Source organism: Theropithecus gelada, chromosome 2, assembly GCF_003255815.1.
Source record: "Theropithecus gelada isolate Dixy chromosome 2, Tgel_1.0, whole genome shotgun sequence".
Classification (NCBI taxonomy): domain Eukaryota; kingdom Metazoa; phylum Chordata; class Mammalia; order Primates; family Cercopithecidae; genus Theropithecus; species Theropithecus gelada.
The window spans coordinates 53819378-53836172 of NC_037669.1; the positions used below are offsets into that span (position 1 = coordinate 53819378).

Sequence of the window (16795 nt, forward strand, 5' to 3'; positions counted from 1 at the left end):
AAGTCATCCCAGTCCTCACTTGGACTGCAGCTGTGGAGGTGCCTTGGGAGTCTTAACCCTGGAGCCCCCTCCTTCCTCTGAGGGTTCGCTTAGAAATGCATGGCTCAGATGCCCAGCCCATTCCCCAGATGTGAAGTGTGGGGCCAAGGCCAGTCCCGGACTCCCTATTCAAGATACTGATCGCCCCCTGTATGTCCGGCCTGGTGTCAAACACTTTGCATGAGCTCCCTGGATTTTCTTAACAACCCTAGGAGGCAGGAACTAGCTTCATCCTCATTTTACAAATGGGGAAATTGAGGCCAAGAGAGGTCAAGTGACTTGCCCTGAGTCACACAGCCAGGAAGTGGCAGAGCCAGGATTTGAACTCAGGCCTGTGTGACTCCAGAGCCTGTGCTCTTGAACCTGCACCTGATGAGGCCTCCCCTAGGTCCCTGTTTTGTTCTGAGCCTCCTCTCACCACAGCCCAGGCCTCCTCCCCACTCCCCAAGTGCTCTGCTCTGCTGCAGGACAGCAGGGAGGGACTTCTGAAAGCCACGTCTCCCTCCGCTTCTTCTTCCTCAGGATGGAACGTTGGAGCCACATCCCCAAGGGCTGCAGGGCGCTTGCAGGCCTCTTCAGTATGGTGCACAGAGTGGGGTGTGAGAGAGAAAGAGAGAGTTTGAGGTGGGGAGATAAGCAGCATGGAAGTAGCAGACAGGAAGGGGTGCCTAAAGAGGAGAGGAGGAAGTCGAGGTGGCAGGAGTGTGGAGAGAAAAGGAAGGAGCCTGGGGGAGTAGGGATGGGGAGGAGCGAGAGGAGGGGAGAGGGAGAGGTGAGAGAGGAGCAGAGGTGTTGAAGAGGAAAAGAGGCAGTGAGACAGAAGAAGGGAATGGGAAAAGGATGGGAGATGCCTGAGAGAGAAGGGCTCTCCCAGGAGTAGACGGCAGAGGGGAGGGAACTGATGTGTGCCCCTCAGAAGCCCCTGAGGCTGCAAGGACCTCCCAACCGGGAGTCAGAGGCCTTCAGATTATGCCACTTCCTAGCACTGCCCAGGACCTGGGGGCTAAGTGGAAAATCCAATGAGAATTCCAGTCCCTGAGCCAGAGCTCTGGCGCTCCCACTGTTGCCAACAGGCCTTGGCTTAGGCTGCCTGGGATTCCAAGGACCAAGGACCCAGGCCAGTCCACAGTTCCTCTCAGGATAGTTGCAGGAAGTGAGGGCTGAGCTCAGTCTAATGAATGGGCCAGAGTTAACTAGAAGAAGGGAGACAAGATGCTCTATCCAGGAAGAAAACACGGCAAGGCTAGAGGCCCTCTGGTGGACAGGCACAGAGTGGATTAAAATCTGAAGTCTGAGAGAAGACCAGGAAGCTAGTGGTGTAAAATGAGGCTGGAGAGGGACAGGGGCCAGTCTCTGCAGAGCCTTGTAGGCCACTATGTAGGGTTTAATCTTAATATTTGCAGCAATAGGGAGTCATTGATGGTTTAAGCTGGGAACGGTCAGGGCTGGTGTTCAGATTTGCATTTCAAGATCATTCTATCTGCTGTGTAGAAAAGGGACTGAAGTGGAGAGTGGGGGTGGGCACTGTGGCCACAGTGAGTCCTGGAAGGAGGCCCCTGAAGTGGTCTAGGTGTGGGGGTGATGGGGCTTGGGCTGAGGGGACAGCAGGGGTGCAGAGAGGCCCCTTTGAGAGTGAACAGGTAGATCTTGCAATGATTGCAGTTGAGCGAGGGAGTCTGGGACAGGATTGATTGATGTTTGAGTTTCTGGCTTGGGCGACAAGATGGCTTAACTTGCTATCTTGCCAGGGAGGAGGCTTAACTTGCCAGGGAGTAGACTTTCCCCAAACCACTGGTGCCTGCTGTTACCTGGAGAGTATCTTAAAATACTGATTCCTGGGCCCATCCCAGGCCGACTGATTCCAGATCTCTAAGGACAGAGTTGAGAATCTGCATTTTTAAAATGTGCTTCCAGGAAAGTCCAAGAATCAGTTCATGACCAGGGGCACCCTATTTTACAGAGGAAGAAACAGGCCCCATCAGGAGAAGAGACTTTTCCAGGATCACACAGGACGAATACAGTAAAAATAACCAGCATAAGTTGTCTTATAAGCTGTTCCCACTCATAGTTTCCATTCAAACAGGCGCAAACCCTGAGCGGGCTATGGGGTGGTGAGAACACTGGCTTCTGCCTCAGAAGGAGCTTGGATCAAATCCTGACGTCACCATTCCCTCCTTGCGAGATGCGAGGCAAGTCACATCACCTCCATTAACCTTAGGGTCCTCATCTGCAAAATGGGCACAAAATATATGCTGAAAAGATGGTTGTGGAGTTTGCATGGATGATGTGCCCAAGGCAAGCGTCAGATGCCCAGTGCAGCGAAGTCTAATTATTAAAGCTCCATCCCGCCCCATCAAGGGCGGCTTCAAGCGCAGCCAGCGGCATGAATGGCGTCTGTGTTTGTGTGTGTGTCTGTGTGTCTGTGTGTCTGTGTGTGTGTGCATATGTGTCCAAATGTGTGTGTGATGGGGTGTTTTGAAGAGCCACTTCCCCTGGCCACTGACCCGTCACAGTGTCTAAATGCCCACCATGAAAGCTACATTCCTCCACGTACTATTTTATTCCATACCCTTCTGAGTCCAGAAGGATTTTGCAGAGGAGGAAGTAGAGACCAGAGAGAGGGAAGGTCATCTGCCCAAAGGAAGAAAGAGGACCCTAGCTCATGTGTGTTGCACCACTCGCCTGGTCTCCTGGTCTGGTGGCCCCTGGGTGACAGCAGGAGCCGTGGTGGGGGAGCAGGAGCATGTATTCCGCACATGGGGAGGGGGCTGGGCAAGGCGCCCGCCACAATCAAGGCGCAATCAGCGCTAATCAGCGTGTTCTTGAAATAGACCCAACTGGATGGGGGAAGCGAGCAGCCGCCTGGGTTTGTATAGCGGCAATCAGAGGGAGGCAATTTTAGATCCGAGGGAACAACAGCTCTTTGTCCATGCGCCCAGGGACTCTGCCGAGCTCTGCGGAGCCCACTGCGGCTTGGAGATAAAAACACCCCATCAGGCCTGCAGCTGCCCTGGCCCAGAAAGGGGGGCATGGGAGCAGTGGGTCCAGCTGCCTCCAGGGTGAAGTCCAAACTCTCTAGCATGGTGGCTGAGTACCTACTGTGTGCTGGGTGCATGTACACCTGCTTCTTTGGTGAGAGGGGGTCTCTGTTTTGCAGGGGGAGGAGACGGAGGCTCAGAGAGGAAGAGGTTTGCCCAAGGTCACTCAGCTGAGCTGGGATGGGAATCCAGTCTGTCTGGCTCCAAAGCTACGTCCATTCCTTTCATGGGGGCCCATCGGGCCCCGGGAGGCATTGTTTTAGGTTAATGTAAGCCAACACCCTAATGGAACTCCTAGGTCTTGCAAGAATCTTGAGGCTCGGAGATTATTGGTTCCAATTTGCAGATGAGCAAAGGGAGGCTCAGAGAGGTGAAGAGACTTGCTCAAGGTCACCCAGATGTTGTAAGAGATAGATGATTCAGACCCACACCTTTGAGATGCCAGAGCCCACGCTGAGCTATGAACTTCTTCAAAGGCCCAGCCTTTGCCAGTCCTGGGGCCTCCTTCCTCTCCTCGCTGAACAATGCCTGGTTGTCATGCAGCTGGCCCTTGGGGTGGACATGGTGGGTTTTTGGTGAACCAGCACCATCCTCCATCTGTTGGCCACCCCTGATTTCCTTTTTGGGGGGTAACTCTCAGGCAGAAGAGAAGTTCCCTGACAGTGGTCGACTCTGGCTCAGGTCTGCCATGAGTGCTAATGGGCATGAACTGCCCCATCACAGGGGTTGAGGGGAAGGCACCTTGGAGGAGAAGGCAGGGCAAGTGGGCCAGGAGGAGGTAGCAGCTGCCCAGGGGATGGTGGGAGGTCAAAGCAGTGGCTGGGGCAGAGGCAGTGAGTGGACTTGAGAGGTTTAAAGAGGAAGAGCCAATGAGACTCACAGGTGGATTGAATGCAGGGAATGAGGAGGTTTTCTCGCTTGACAAGCTGGCCCCAAACCTCAGTCATCCTCAACTCCTCTCTCTCTCTCAATCCGCCAGGAAACCCTGTTGGTTTACCTTCTAAATAGACCCAGAATCAGATCCCGTCTCCCCTTCTGTCTGGTACAGCCACCATCGTCTCTTTCCTGGAGGACAACAGCCTCCTCTCTGGTCTCCATGCTTCCACCCAAGCCCCTGCCAGCAGCCCGAGGGGCCTTGTTAAAACAGGTCCCTTTCCTGCTGAGAGCCCTCGCTCCTCCTCATCGCACATCTGCACTGGCCTTGGGGCCCTCCGTGATCTGCCCACCACCTCTCTGGCCTCCCCTTCCACCAGTCCTCCTTTGCTCACTTTGCCTCAGCAACCCTGGCCTCTTAGCTGCAGATGAGCGCCCACCCCAGGGCCTTTGCACACGCTGCTCCCTCTGCCTGAATGCTCCTCCTGGGACAGCTACTGCCTCCCTCCTTCACCTTCCCCATGAGGCCTTCCCTGACCAGCCTGTTTAAAATTCCAATCTCCCTACTCTGACCCTTCCTATACCTCTTCCCTGCTTTATTTTAAGCCAGATAATTTATCATCTTCTGCAACACTGCATAATTTTACTTTCCAAAATGTCCATGGTCTTGTCTCCTCTGGGGAGAGTGTAAGTTCCTCAAGGGCAGGGCCGTAGTGGGTGCTCCATCAGTATTTGCTGAATAAAGGAAGTGGTTGGACAGCGGTGTTGCTTATTGAGATAGGAAGGAATAGGCTGGGCAGGGGTAGAGGCTGGAGGAGGTGAATTCAGTTGGGAAAATTGAGTTTGAGATGCTGAATGGATGTTCAAGAGGAGAGATCCAGAAGGCAGTCAGATATGGAAGTTCATATCTCAGTTTTCTCATCTGTAAACTGGGCTGATAATCCCAGCTCCCTCAACAGGTGAGTGTGGGGAGGGAGATCTGATGAGTTAATAGAGGCGGCAGCACTTGGAACATAGTCAGCCCTCAACCAAGCATGGCTTCCCTGCTTGTTTGCTCCTTTCCTCCTTCAACAACCATGACAAGCTCCCAGAGACAAGCGGCAAGATCAAGGCCCCTGGAATGCTGGCCCATAAATGTTACGGGGAGCTCTGTGGCCCGGAGGAGGGGTCCTGCTGCATCTGCCTCTTCCTTGGCTTCCCAGGGGAGGCTGGAGACAGGACTGAAGGCAGCTTACGTGGTGACACCTCCTCTCCCCTCGCGTCTCCCTCTGGCCACGTCTTCCAGCCACAGGAGAATCATCGTTTCTTTCTCTGGAACCTTCATTTGTAACCAACCTCTTGATGGCAAGGAAAGAGTTTTTAAAAATAGCTTTATTGATTCTGGTTTTTGGAATATAAAAGCAATAGATGTTCTTTGTTAAAAAAAAATTGGATGGTACAGAAAAAAATAAAAGAAAAAGGAGAAAAATAAAAATCATCCCAAACCTTATCATTCAGAGATAATCACATTCGGCATTTCCGTGTTCTGCCTCTCATCTTTGTTCCGTGCAGGCACTCATACATTTTTGTGTTTAAATGGGTTGGGGCAAGCTTCCAGGATAGATGGAGCAAGATAGGGGCTTGCGGCATGGCCGGGAAGATACCAAGTAGGGTGTGGTCCAAGCGGCTTGTGTCATTGCTAGGTACACAGAACAAAACCAGCAGCCTGTCCCATGTGCCCAGTCACCTCTCCCACCTCACCACCGTTTACACATTCACCCAACCCCACACCCTGAAAGCTGCTGTAGACATTTTCAATAATCACCTTTCCTGATCACATGGTGCTTTATAAAAGAAATGCCATCTAGCCATGCTCTCATTTCATCCTCCGAATAACCAAAGAGAAAGCGCCTGTGATTAGTGCCACTTTACAGATGAGGAAGCCGAGCCTTGGAGAGGCAGTGTGTCTTTGTGAAGGCATAGAGCGAATTCAGAGCTAGGGTGCAGGTCTCCTGACACTGGCTGGGGCCCTTCTGACCGTGGCCCCGAGGAAGGAGGCTCACTGGGAGAGTCACGTTCTCCCTGTGTGCCTGACGCTTGGCACACACCATCATCTCATCTCATTCTCTCAGCACCCCTGAGTGGCTTATTCTGTCCACTTGGACAGAAGAGGACGTTGAAGTCAGAGAAGCAAAGTCATTTGCCCAAGGTCACACAGCAAAGGAGTAAGAGAGTTAAGAACTCTCACTTCTGGCTGTTGGGGTAGCGCTGCAAACATGAGCTAGGGATGGGGCAGGGTGAGAAGGATGAATTGTGTGTGTTTGACAAGGGCAACCTTTCTGTCCCTCATCTGGGCACCCAGAGTGAGACCTCTGGACCCTCTAGTCTCAACTGTGGGGTCCCAGCTCCAGTTCTGACCTCACTGGCCTGAGCCTGGACCACAGGGAGGGGGCTTGGGTTTAGCAGCAGCGCCATCTGGTGGTTGACTTACTGCTAATAGAGCCTGGATCTGCCAGCCACCAGCCCCTCTGAGCCCAGGACTGGGATGGAGGGATAGGGGTCGGGGAGAGTGGGTAAGGGCAGGAAGGCTCAGGACTCATTCTTCCCTGCTAGAGACCTGGGCCAAGCCAATAGTTGCCTGGTATAGAGGGAAAAAGCCAAGAATTCTGGGTTTGATCCACCTGGTTTGAATTCCGGCACAGCCTGTGTGATGTTGGGCAAGTTCCTCCATTTACCTCTCGAGCCTGTGTGCACATCTGTAACATGAGAATAAATCACAGTTCCAGTGGTCGTTGTGAGGATTATGGAAAACACCCACCTCATCCTAGGTGCATGGTAGGTGCTCAATAAAGGACACTTGCCTTCACTCTACACTGTCCTCTGTCCCCTCTCTCCATCAACCGACCAGGGGCTCCCAGAGCTCAGGCCCAGATTCCTCTGTTAGGTTTCCCCTAAATCCTTCACCTCTGGTGGGGGCTGAGCCCCTGCTCAGCCTGGGCTATAAGAGCCTTGTCACCCCAGGAATGGTTGGCTTTGAAAAGAAAGGCAGAGAAAATTCCCAGGAGAATAAGAAAAGCCAAGTGTCGGCTAGACCCAGATGGGGGATCTGACACACCAGGTTGGGAATCTCCAGAAAACTCAGACCTGTACAAGCCTAGGAAGGTCAAGGTAAAAAAAATCCTTGTCCCATCACGTACCCGCCGGCTGCCTCTCGTGGTCTGCAGAATTCTGACCTGGCTTTTCCATCTCTGCCAGTCAGGCATCTGACCCCTTTATTCATGTTGGCTCCGGCTCCCAGTCTCTGTGCCCCCCTGTAAGAGCATTTTCCGAGCTACCCTCTTCCCCTTTCCTCAAGGCTACGTCCTGCATATTGCTCCTCCAGGCAGGGTGTCCCCAAGGTGATCCCAAGTACTCCCTAGGACTCTGGATGACTGAAATACCCCCCAGTAATGACCAAGGGCTGTGATATTTTTTATAACTCTTGATGGCTCTCAGCACCTCTTAATGCTCCCCAGTGAGCCTTTTTTTTTTTTTTTTTTTTTTCAGTAGCCATTATGACTCCCATATACTCCTGTCACTCTCAGTCTCTTGTAACTCCCAAATGGCTCCACATAATTCTACCGGGTCTCCAGGCCCCCTCCCCTTGCACCATCTCTTTCAGGTCTCCAGGGGGTCCCAGGCACTTCCAATGCCTCTCACTGGCTTTAACATCCCCTTGTCTTTATCAGTGAACTCCCATGGCCTTCTATCATTTCTGGGAAACGGTGAAGGTTTCCAGAGGTCCCTAGTGTCACCAAAGGCATTCCAAGACCCCTGAAGACCTTCAGACCTTCCCCACATGGCCTCCACCACCATCTGTAGCCTCTCCATGGCCTTGATTAACCTCTCAATGCTGATGACTGTGGTGACACTTAGTGGTTCCCAACAGTGCTGTGATGGTCAATTTCATGTGTCACCCTGACTGAGTTAAGGAATGTCCAGATAGCTAGTACACATTGTTCCTGGCATGTCTGTGAGGGTGTTTCCAGAAGAAATTAGCAGTTGAATCAGTAGACCTAGTAAACAAGACCTGCCCTTACCAAGGCAGACAGTCATCATCCAATCCTGTGAGGACCCAAGTACAACAAAAAGGTGAAAGGAAAATTTTTCTCTGCTTGAACTGGGACATCCATCTTCTTCTGCCATTGCACATCAGTACTCTTGGCTCTCAAACCTTTGGGTTTGGACTGGAACTACACTGTTGACTTTCCTGCGTCTCCATGTTGCTGATGGCAGATCATGGGACTTCTCAGCCTCCATAATTGCATGAGCCAAACCTTTATCATAAGTCTCTTTCTATATATTTATATCTAATTTTTAGAGAAGTTTCTCTAGAGAAGCCTGACTACTACAAGTGGTCGGGGGAAAGTGCACGGGCCTTGGCGCCAGACACACCTGGGCTGTTACCCCAGTTCTACCATTTTCCATCTCTGTGACCTTGGGTAGCTGAATCTACCTCTCTGAGCCTGTTTCCTCATTCCTGGTAGAATGTGAACACCATGCCAACTTACAAGGTGGTTGAGGGCAAGGTAATGCATAGGAAAGGGTCTGGTATGGTCTCCAGCACTGAGTAGGTCTTCAATGCCTATGTATTCCTTTTCCTATGGCTCCCCACTCTGGGGCAAGCTGGGCACTTGTTAATCCAACCTTCTGTCCTGTGGAGGGACCTGCATCAGGTGCCATTCCATGATAAGCATGGTGTTACCTGATCTTACTCTGCCAGAGAGATTGGTGAAGATACATGAAGGGTTATAGAAAGTAGACTGGGGTGAAACCCTGTCTCTGCAAAAAAAAAAAAAAAAAAAAAAAATTGGGCATGTCCCAGCTACTCAGGAGGCTGAGGTAGGAGTATTACCTGAGCCCAGAAAGTGGAGGCTGCAGTGAATGGGGAGTACACTGGTTCCCTGCTCTCCCAAAGCCTCTGTCATCACTCGGGATGTTCCCTCATCTCAAATGTCCTTCTCTGCCTAAATCTTACCATCCCCCATGGTGCAACTCAAGTCCCACATCCTTGGTTAAGTGGCTGGGTACATGGGCTTTATTTAGATCCAGCAAACCTGGATCCAAGCCCAGCTCCTCCACTTGCCAGGAGGTATAATTTGTATCTCTTAGGGCAAATTATTTACAGTTTTGAACTCTAGTTTCCTCATATGAAAAATGGGATTAATGACACTTACTTCTTAGATTTGTTGTGAGGCTGTGATGAGGTAACGCAGACATGACCCTGGAACACAGCAGGTGCTCCATAAACAGTTCTTATTCCTGCCTGCAGTACTCCTCCAGCACTCGGTCCATGGCACATCCTGCCATGTGGTTTCCTGTGAAGTGGCTCTGACACTTGAGCCACCCTGGACGCTCAGAAAATGCTGCATGTGTTACTCTTTCCAGTATCCCTCACAAAGTGGGCATTATTTAAAAATGAGAGAGAAGTGGCCAGAGTTGGCAACAAAGGCTGACTTTTATCCCTAATGGGTAATGAGGGCCCCAAGCTCATTTGCTTTTTAACAGCTTGAGATGGTGCAGGGGACTGATTATGAGATGGGAATACAGAGTTCTAGGGGAATCTTGGGCAAATCACATTCCCGCTGTGGGTCTTATTTCTTTGCCATTCTACCAGTGGCTAACTGAGGTCCAAGGAGTGGGCAGAGTTGCTCAGTGCCACACTGAAGAACTCTTAACTGGCTGGAAGACGGCTAGGAATAGGAGGTCAGAATCAGAACAGCATCTCCCTGTGAACTTACCCCTGTCCAGAAGGGTATGGACACCTCTCCTCCTAACAGTAGGAACACTCAAGGGAAGGGGCTGTTTCACTTGTCATAATAACACTAGTCCTAGGTGCACACAAAGAATATGGTGGCTGCTCAGTAAAGGGCTGCTGAATGCATGAAAGGACTCAATTTTCCAAAGTTGGCCACTTTCAGCAGAATATGTCTGCTCTTTGGTGCCTGATCTGCCCCCCACTCCATGGGAAATGCTGTTAGGCCTGAGGTAGCCTGGACTTCACTTCCAAAGCTCCCTTCCCCTTCTCTGGTTATTTGCAGTGTCTAGTAGAGCCAGCCTGCAGAGTCCCACTTGGCCAGCAGGGGTCACTAGCACACACTGCAGCCTGGAGGGGTCTAGTGCGTCAATTAATTCTTCATGCTATTAATTCTATAGGCTCAAGAGTCTGCAAATGAAGTTTCCTGGGAATGAGTGAGACTCATCTTTCTGTAACCCAGCCTCCTCTTGCATATGACAGCTGCTTAATGCAAGACACTTTCAGACATGAGGAGGGAAGATGGCAGGGAACAGGTGACTGCAGCAATCCCTGTGGCTCTGTGAGGGCAGGAATTACTTAGGGACCCCGGCTGTGGATCACAGAGACTTTCTGAATTCCAGAACTCTGTGGGATGCTTTCCTATGAGCAGATATTACCACCTCAGAGAGGATGAAAGGCCAAGACAGGGTCAGGTAGACTTGAGATCAGGGATTTCAAGCAAAAAGGTTGACCAGACAGGAATGAGTAGACACTGCATAAGATGATCTTACTGTCATGAGCTGGCAGGACAAAACAAGCCTGTGGTCTCGAGTGGCCATTTAGAAATCTCAGACACAAATTTAGAGACTTTAGTCTAAGTTCTAGGCAATACTACAAACACTTTTTGAGCTTAGGCATTATTTATTCAGAATAATAACTAGTGTGAATTCAGAACCTCATCATTCACATACAGAGCTCATGGGATCTTCATAATCACCCTGCATTTGAAACAGGAGCTATTATCCCCATTTTAGAGATGAGAAAACTGAGGCTGGCAAGGGCAGATCCTGGAGCCTAACCCAAGGCTGCATACTCCAAATTCTCATCTCTCTGTGTTCTGCCTTGCATGCCTCAAACATGAGTGTCTGCCTACTAGGACACAAGCATAAGTTTTGTGGCAGCTATTTTCACCACTGTGAGGGAGCTGCTGCTTTCTTTAGCCCTCACAGCATGAGAAACAATAAGGCACTGTGGTCAGGAGAAAGGGCCTTTGGGTTAGACACACCTGAGTTCTCTTTCTGGTCCTGATGTTTACCAGCTGTGTGACTGCGGGCAAATTGCTTGACTTTTCTGTGCCTCAAAATCCCCTAACTGGAAGGAGGAGGGAGAAGAGGTGGCTGGGGAGAGAAGGGCCTTAGGAGAAAACCAGGCCCCACTGTGGCTCCTCCTCATGGGAGGCTGGAGGAAGGTCTTAAAACATAGATCCTGGCTGGGGTGGCTACAAGAATAGATGGCTATCTGTAAAATAGGGGAAGTAATACATAAAGCAAGACATAAATAAAGTGGAGAAGTACCTATTTTACAGAGTTGTTGTAAGGATTAAAAAGACAACTTCTGTGGAGCATCTAGCACATACTAGGCAAATGGTAAATACAAGAACATAAAGAAGTCTGGGCTCCTAAAACACCACTGCCTTTGTTTCTAATCTGTAGTGCTGAGTTGAGACTGCAACTTCCACACAGGGATCCAGGAGGGTTTTGCAGGCATATCATGGAGGGAATAAAAACAGAACAAAAAACCCAACGAATACCACCTTGCTAGGAATAGTCACATTGAGTGTTCATTTCTTTAATTTTTAAAAATGAGTAAGCAGACAATCTTGTACCCTTTGAATGCCCGATAAAAATGTTCATTATGCAAAACAGTACAACCTTTTTCATTTTTTAATAATATCGTAAATATCTCAGAAAGGATGTATTGTTTCTAATGAATATCAAAAAAGTCATCACAATGACATGTTCCCCTGCCCCAACATTGCCCTCCCCGCCCCCAAAGTTACCCAAATACTAGTAGGAAATTACAAAAAACAAAAAACAACAATCCACCCTCCGCCCTGCCCCATGAGTAGTGTTAAGTGAGTCAAGTGTTAACAGCCACATGTACGATATGTGTGTGTCGGCGAAGGCGGACCACAGGGATCTGTGCATCCATGAGAGTTGGTGTAGAGAACCTGTAGCAGCAGCAGTGGGAAGCCTCCTTGCCCGGGGCCTACTGGGAAGACAGCGGCCGAGGATAAACACAAGCAGGGCCCCAGCCTGGCCCTTCCTGGGTCCGCAGAACCAGACAGCTCAGGGAGACAAGAGTGGGATGGTAGCTTGCCCATAAGAAGTTGGGCAGGCCTGAGCTGTGTGCAGAGGGGGCCCAGGCTAGGCTTCCTGTCCTGCCCAGTGGGGCACTGGGCATCTCTCTTAGCAGACAGAGGCTTCAGATCGGGGCTGGCCAGAGCAGAGATGCTGGGGGTTTGCAGACTTTTGGGTGAATCAAACACAGAGGACCCTTACAGGAAACTAAAGCCTTGGTTTAGAGAAAGCCCACATTTCCACCAAATAGTATTGGGAACCTACAGAAAGAAGAAAGAGGGTGCCTTCCCCACCCTCATATAGCTCAGAAACCAAGGTAGAGGCTTGATATGAAGTCCAATTGAAAAAGAAGAACGGTATCAGCCAGAGAGTTCTGCAGCCAGGCTGGCTGGGGAACAGTGCCAGACTCCAGGTCCCATGGAGGGAGGAGCCAGCGCGATGCCCAGGTCTTCCCTCCAGTGAGAGCTGAGACTTCTCTCTGCCAAAGAAGGGAGGGAAGGTGGCAGGGAACAGGTGACTGCACCTGTAGCCTTGCGCCTGGCCACAGGAGCAGGTAGAATGGCTCCTGAACCAGGGGCAAGGATGGGAGAGAACTGAGAGGGAGGATGGTGGTAGGCAGACGTTAGGGGACAAGAGGAGGGAGAAGAGGTGGCCTGGGATAGAGAAGGGCCTTAGGAGGAAACCAGGCCCCACTGTGGCTCCTTCTCATGGAAGGCCAGAGGAAGGTCCTAAGACATAGATCCTGGCTGGGGTGGCTGCAAGAATAGATGGCTGCTTCCCCACCCAGAAAATCAGTCCCCAAGGCAACTCCAGCCAGCCCTGCCAAGGGTGGAGAGGCAGAGCCGGGGCTAAGAGCAGCTGACCAGGAAAAAATGGCAGGCCAGACAGAGGAGCCCCCGCCATGGGGGCTGAGGACCCACTGGTGTCCAGAGAGCAGGGCTACCCACAGATGAGATGAAATTAGAGTTTTAGGGAAAACACACATCAACACCACACCATTTCTACGATAAACTTGATTTTAAATAAGCAGGTGGGGAGGAGGTACAACTGGGAGAGCAGAGATTATTGCCTGCAAGTCTTCAGAGGAAGCCAAGGTCCATGGCAGGTCTGCGAGCCAGGAAGGCACACAAAGAGAATCCCTAAGAGATAACCCAATCCGGCTCCTCCTCCCATTTGGGAGATGGGGAAACTGAGGCCCAGGGAGGGAAAGGGAGTGCCCAAGGTCACTTCATGGGATCAGGGCAGAGGGGGGTCTCCAGCCCAGGAGTCCTGAGTCTGCTGAACCTTTTCTTCTCTGCCACATAGCCTTGCTGTCTGCAAACCCAGTGTCCCTTGGAAAGGGAAAGTTTGAAGGAAAACTACTGGGAAGACAGCAGCCGAGGATAAACACAAGCAGGGCCCCAGCTTGGGGCCATACCCTGGGGTATGGAGGAGGGGCGGCTGTGGATGGTCAGAGACAAACATGGGACACAGAACAGTCATTAAAAGGCTGACAGAGGAGGACAGCCATCACTCCCCACCCCACCTGGCCCACGACCCCAGTAAAAAAAGTTTTACAATATTATACACTTCTTCTTAATCCCTAGAAAACATTGATTAAAACTGCCCTAGGACAGAAGATCTGGCAGTCACTGTACAGTGTTATCTCTTTGTAGTGGTTACTTCCATGATGACTGGGGGCGGGGAGGGGATATGACTTTAGAGCAGTGTACAGTGGCCACCTTAAAATTAACTTGTTAATAAATCCTGTGCAAAACAAGCAAGCCCCTACCATTAGGTGAAGCATGGGGTTCAGGAATTCATTTACACACATGGGGGGAAGAAAGGAAGAAGAGCCCCAGGTGGCTGGCGGCCGCTCAGAAGTGCGTCTCCTTCTCTGTGATGGCTGCGATGGTCCCGTCGCTCTTGAGTTTGGCATCACAGTCATTAACTGTCACCATCCGTGGGCTCACCCCAAGCTTGCCCCGCATTTTCAGATCTCTGCTGGGGGTCGTCAACTTCTGCAGTTTCTGGATGGTTGGAGAGGAGGGAAAGATCTGAGTGATTAGCTGCCAGGGTCCAGGGTCTGCCTTGGCCTCTCCCAAGTACACGGGGGACACCTGGGTGCTGGAGAATTCTCAGACTAAGGTCCGGGCCCCAGCTTGGCCTCTTACGGCTCTGTCCTCGATGATGAACAACCTCCCTGGGTCTCAGTTTCCTCCTCTGGCAAATGGGGACCGTAGAGGTCCCTACTCCTGGCATTAGGTCAAGAGTAAGGAGAGGCTATGGAAAGTACTTAGCCTCACACCTGGCTAGGAAAGGTGGCTGGGACTCAGAGCTGTCATCAGAGTCCCTGCCTCGTGCCTGCCCTTGGGGGACAGTGAGAAGCTGGGGTGTGAATCACTGGGTGGGAATGCATCTCCAGGGCTGTTTACAGGACAATTGCTGGATACCTGGGTGCGTTCCCATGGAAGGGGTGCCATCATGTGGGGAAGGTGTAGCGTGTGTTGGGTGTTCCTCCAGCTGTGCTCAAAGGTAGGAGCATTAACACAAAGCCCGAGGCTCACAGCCTCAGGCCGCCTTGCAAAGCAGCCAGCACCAGCTGGCTAGCTCTGATGGATGCAGACTCCTGTCCCACAGCCCTGCCCCTCAGACCAGATGTGGCCCTGCCTCAGGCCCCTATCCCTCCGTTTCATCTGCACTCCCCAGGTTTCCTGGGAGAAGACTCCAGGCTAGGATTTAGGGGGTGCTTTCTGGGCATAAACCCTTTCCCAAGGAAGGCTGCTAAGCCTTTTGGGTGGCTGGTTTCTCAGGATCAAGGCTCTGTCTTCTCTTTCAGACTCTGGCACAGATCTGGGGCTACAGCATGGGTTCCAAAGCCAGGCGCTTGGGTTTGTGTTCTGGCTCTACCATTTAACAAGGGCAAGAAGCTTAACCCCCTGTCCCTCAGTTTCCCCATCTGTAAAGGGGGATAATAATGGTACCTGCCTTCCGGGGTTAGTATAAGGATCAGATTAGTTGAGTGGTCACCATGTTACCTTCCATTCAGTAGGATGCATCCTCAGAGCACCTCTCTGAGGCACCTCTATCCTCATTTTCCCCTCTAGATCCCTCCCATCCCCCAGCAGCAGCTTTGTGGGAACTGAGGCTCAGGGTGGTGGACTACCTGGCACAAGGACTCTTGCTGAGGAAGACCTGGAAACTGGGTCTGACACCTCCAAAGAATTCCCTCTTTAATAAACCCTGCTGTCCACGTTGGCAAGTGTGTGAGCTCAGGGAGATGGAGGGGGCTTAGGAAAGAATGCTCCCTCCCCTGCTTTCCCCCGCACACCAGGCCTGAGATGATCTCTAGAGGATTTAGCAGGCAACACCAGGCATTTCTGAACACCAAAAGACCATCTGGAAGTTTGGGCAGGGGCCTTCCAGTGGTCAAGGTTTTAAGGCCCCAGGTCAGGTCCCCTCTGGACATGTTTGGCCTGAGATCAGAATTAACCAACTGCCCTTGACCTACAGGCGCCAAGGAGCCTGACTTGCTCTGGGGCATGAGCAAGCTTGAGAAAGAGACTTTCCTTAGTGGCTGGCTCTTTCTGGCTGGATGCATGGCTATTTCTGGAGCCCGGGCCCCTCAGTGGGCAGGCAGGTGGGCTGGGTGTAGCTGACTCTGAGCTGGAGCTTGCATTCTGGCTGTGCATACCCCCACTCCCCATCGCCTCCCGGGTGGCCAAGTTCAACTCCTGCAGTCCCTGGGGTGTAGCCTTGGGGCAGAGACAGGGCCACACAGTAGAGTGCAACCGGTCCAGCAGAAGAAGGTGAGGCAGCAAAACTCAGGGGACAGGATCACACATGTGAGAGTCTCTGCTGTATCCTTCAGAAGCTGTGTGCCCTTGGGCAAGTTGCTTCACTTCTCAGTACTTCAGTTTCCTCATCCATGGAGACAAAAAGAATCTCCACCCCCCAGGACTGCTATGCGGATTAAATGACTTAGTATTTGTAAACTGCTTAGAACAGCGTCTGGCACACAACAAACACCCTGTGCTGTATACTAAATAAGCAGAAACCCACTCAAACCGCTGCCAGCGGTAGGGAAGGAGAGTGAATAGGGAGTGCCGCTCTGGAGTAAGATGGGCTCGGTAACGATTCAGTTGCTGACAAAGGACCACACACTGTAGGACTCCAGTGACAGGAAACATCCAGGGTAGGCAAATCCACAGACACTGAGTCGATCTGTGGTTGTCTGGGGGTGGAACAAGGGTTAACGGTGAATGGGCATGAGGACTCTTATTAGGATGATGGAAGTATTCTAAAATGGCTTCATGACAATGACTGCACATTGTGGAACATTACTAAAAATTGTTTAATCGTATAGCTGAAATGGGTTAATTTTAGGATATCTAAAATCTACTTTGATGAAATTGTCTTTAACAATGTGATCTGCTAACTGTTGGCTGTGTAACCCCAGGCAAGTGACCTGATTTCTCTGAACCTGTTTCCTCTACCTGCTAACTACAGAAAATGATGCCTATCGCCCCAGTTTGCTCTGAGGATGGCAGGAGATACAGCAGGTAGACAGCCTGGCAGGGTGACACGTCAGAATGATTGGGATTCACAGAACAGTCAGTGCTAACACTTGTTACCCTCTGGTCCAGGACAGGATCCCAGGGCTTTTCCTATATGAACTCAGTGAGTTCTCACAGCCTCTATAAGTTAGGTACTGCGGTTATCCCATTTTACAGACAGGAAGACAGAGGCTT

The 16795-nt window shown here is 51.2% G+C and overlaps 1 protein-coding gene across 2 annotated transcripts in view; it reads right to left on the reverse strand.

Moving 5' to 3' along the window:
- Positions 1 to 13678: 13678 nt before the first annotated feature.
- The window catches only part of SLC6A11 (solute carrier family 6 member 11), a 121336-nt gene continuing 118219 nt past the window's right edge, over positions 13679 to 16795 (reverse strand). For both annotated transcript variants that reach the window (XM_025376316.1, XM_025376317.1), the window contains one exon: positions 13679 to 14074. In XM_025376316.1, coding sequence (XP_025232101.1) covers positions 13922 to 14074 — 153 coding nt within the window. In that variant the 3' untranslated portion in view covers positions 13679 to 13921. The remainder of the gene's footprint in view (positions 14075 to 16795) is intronic.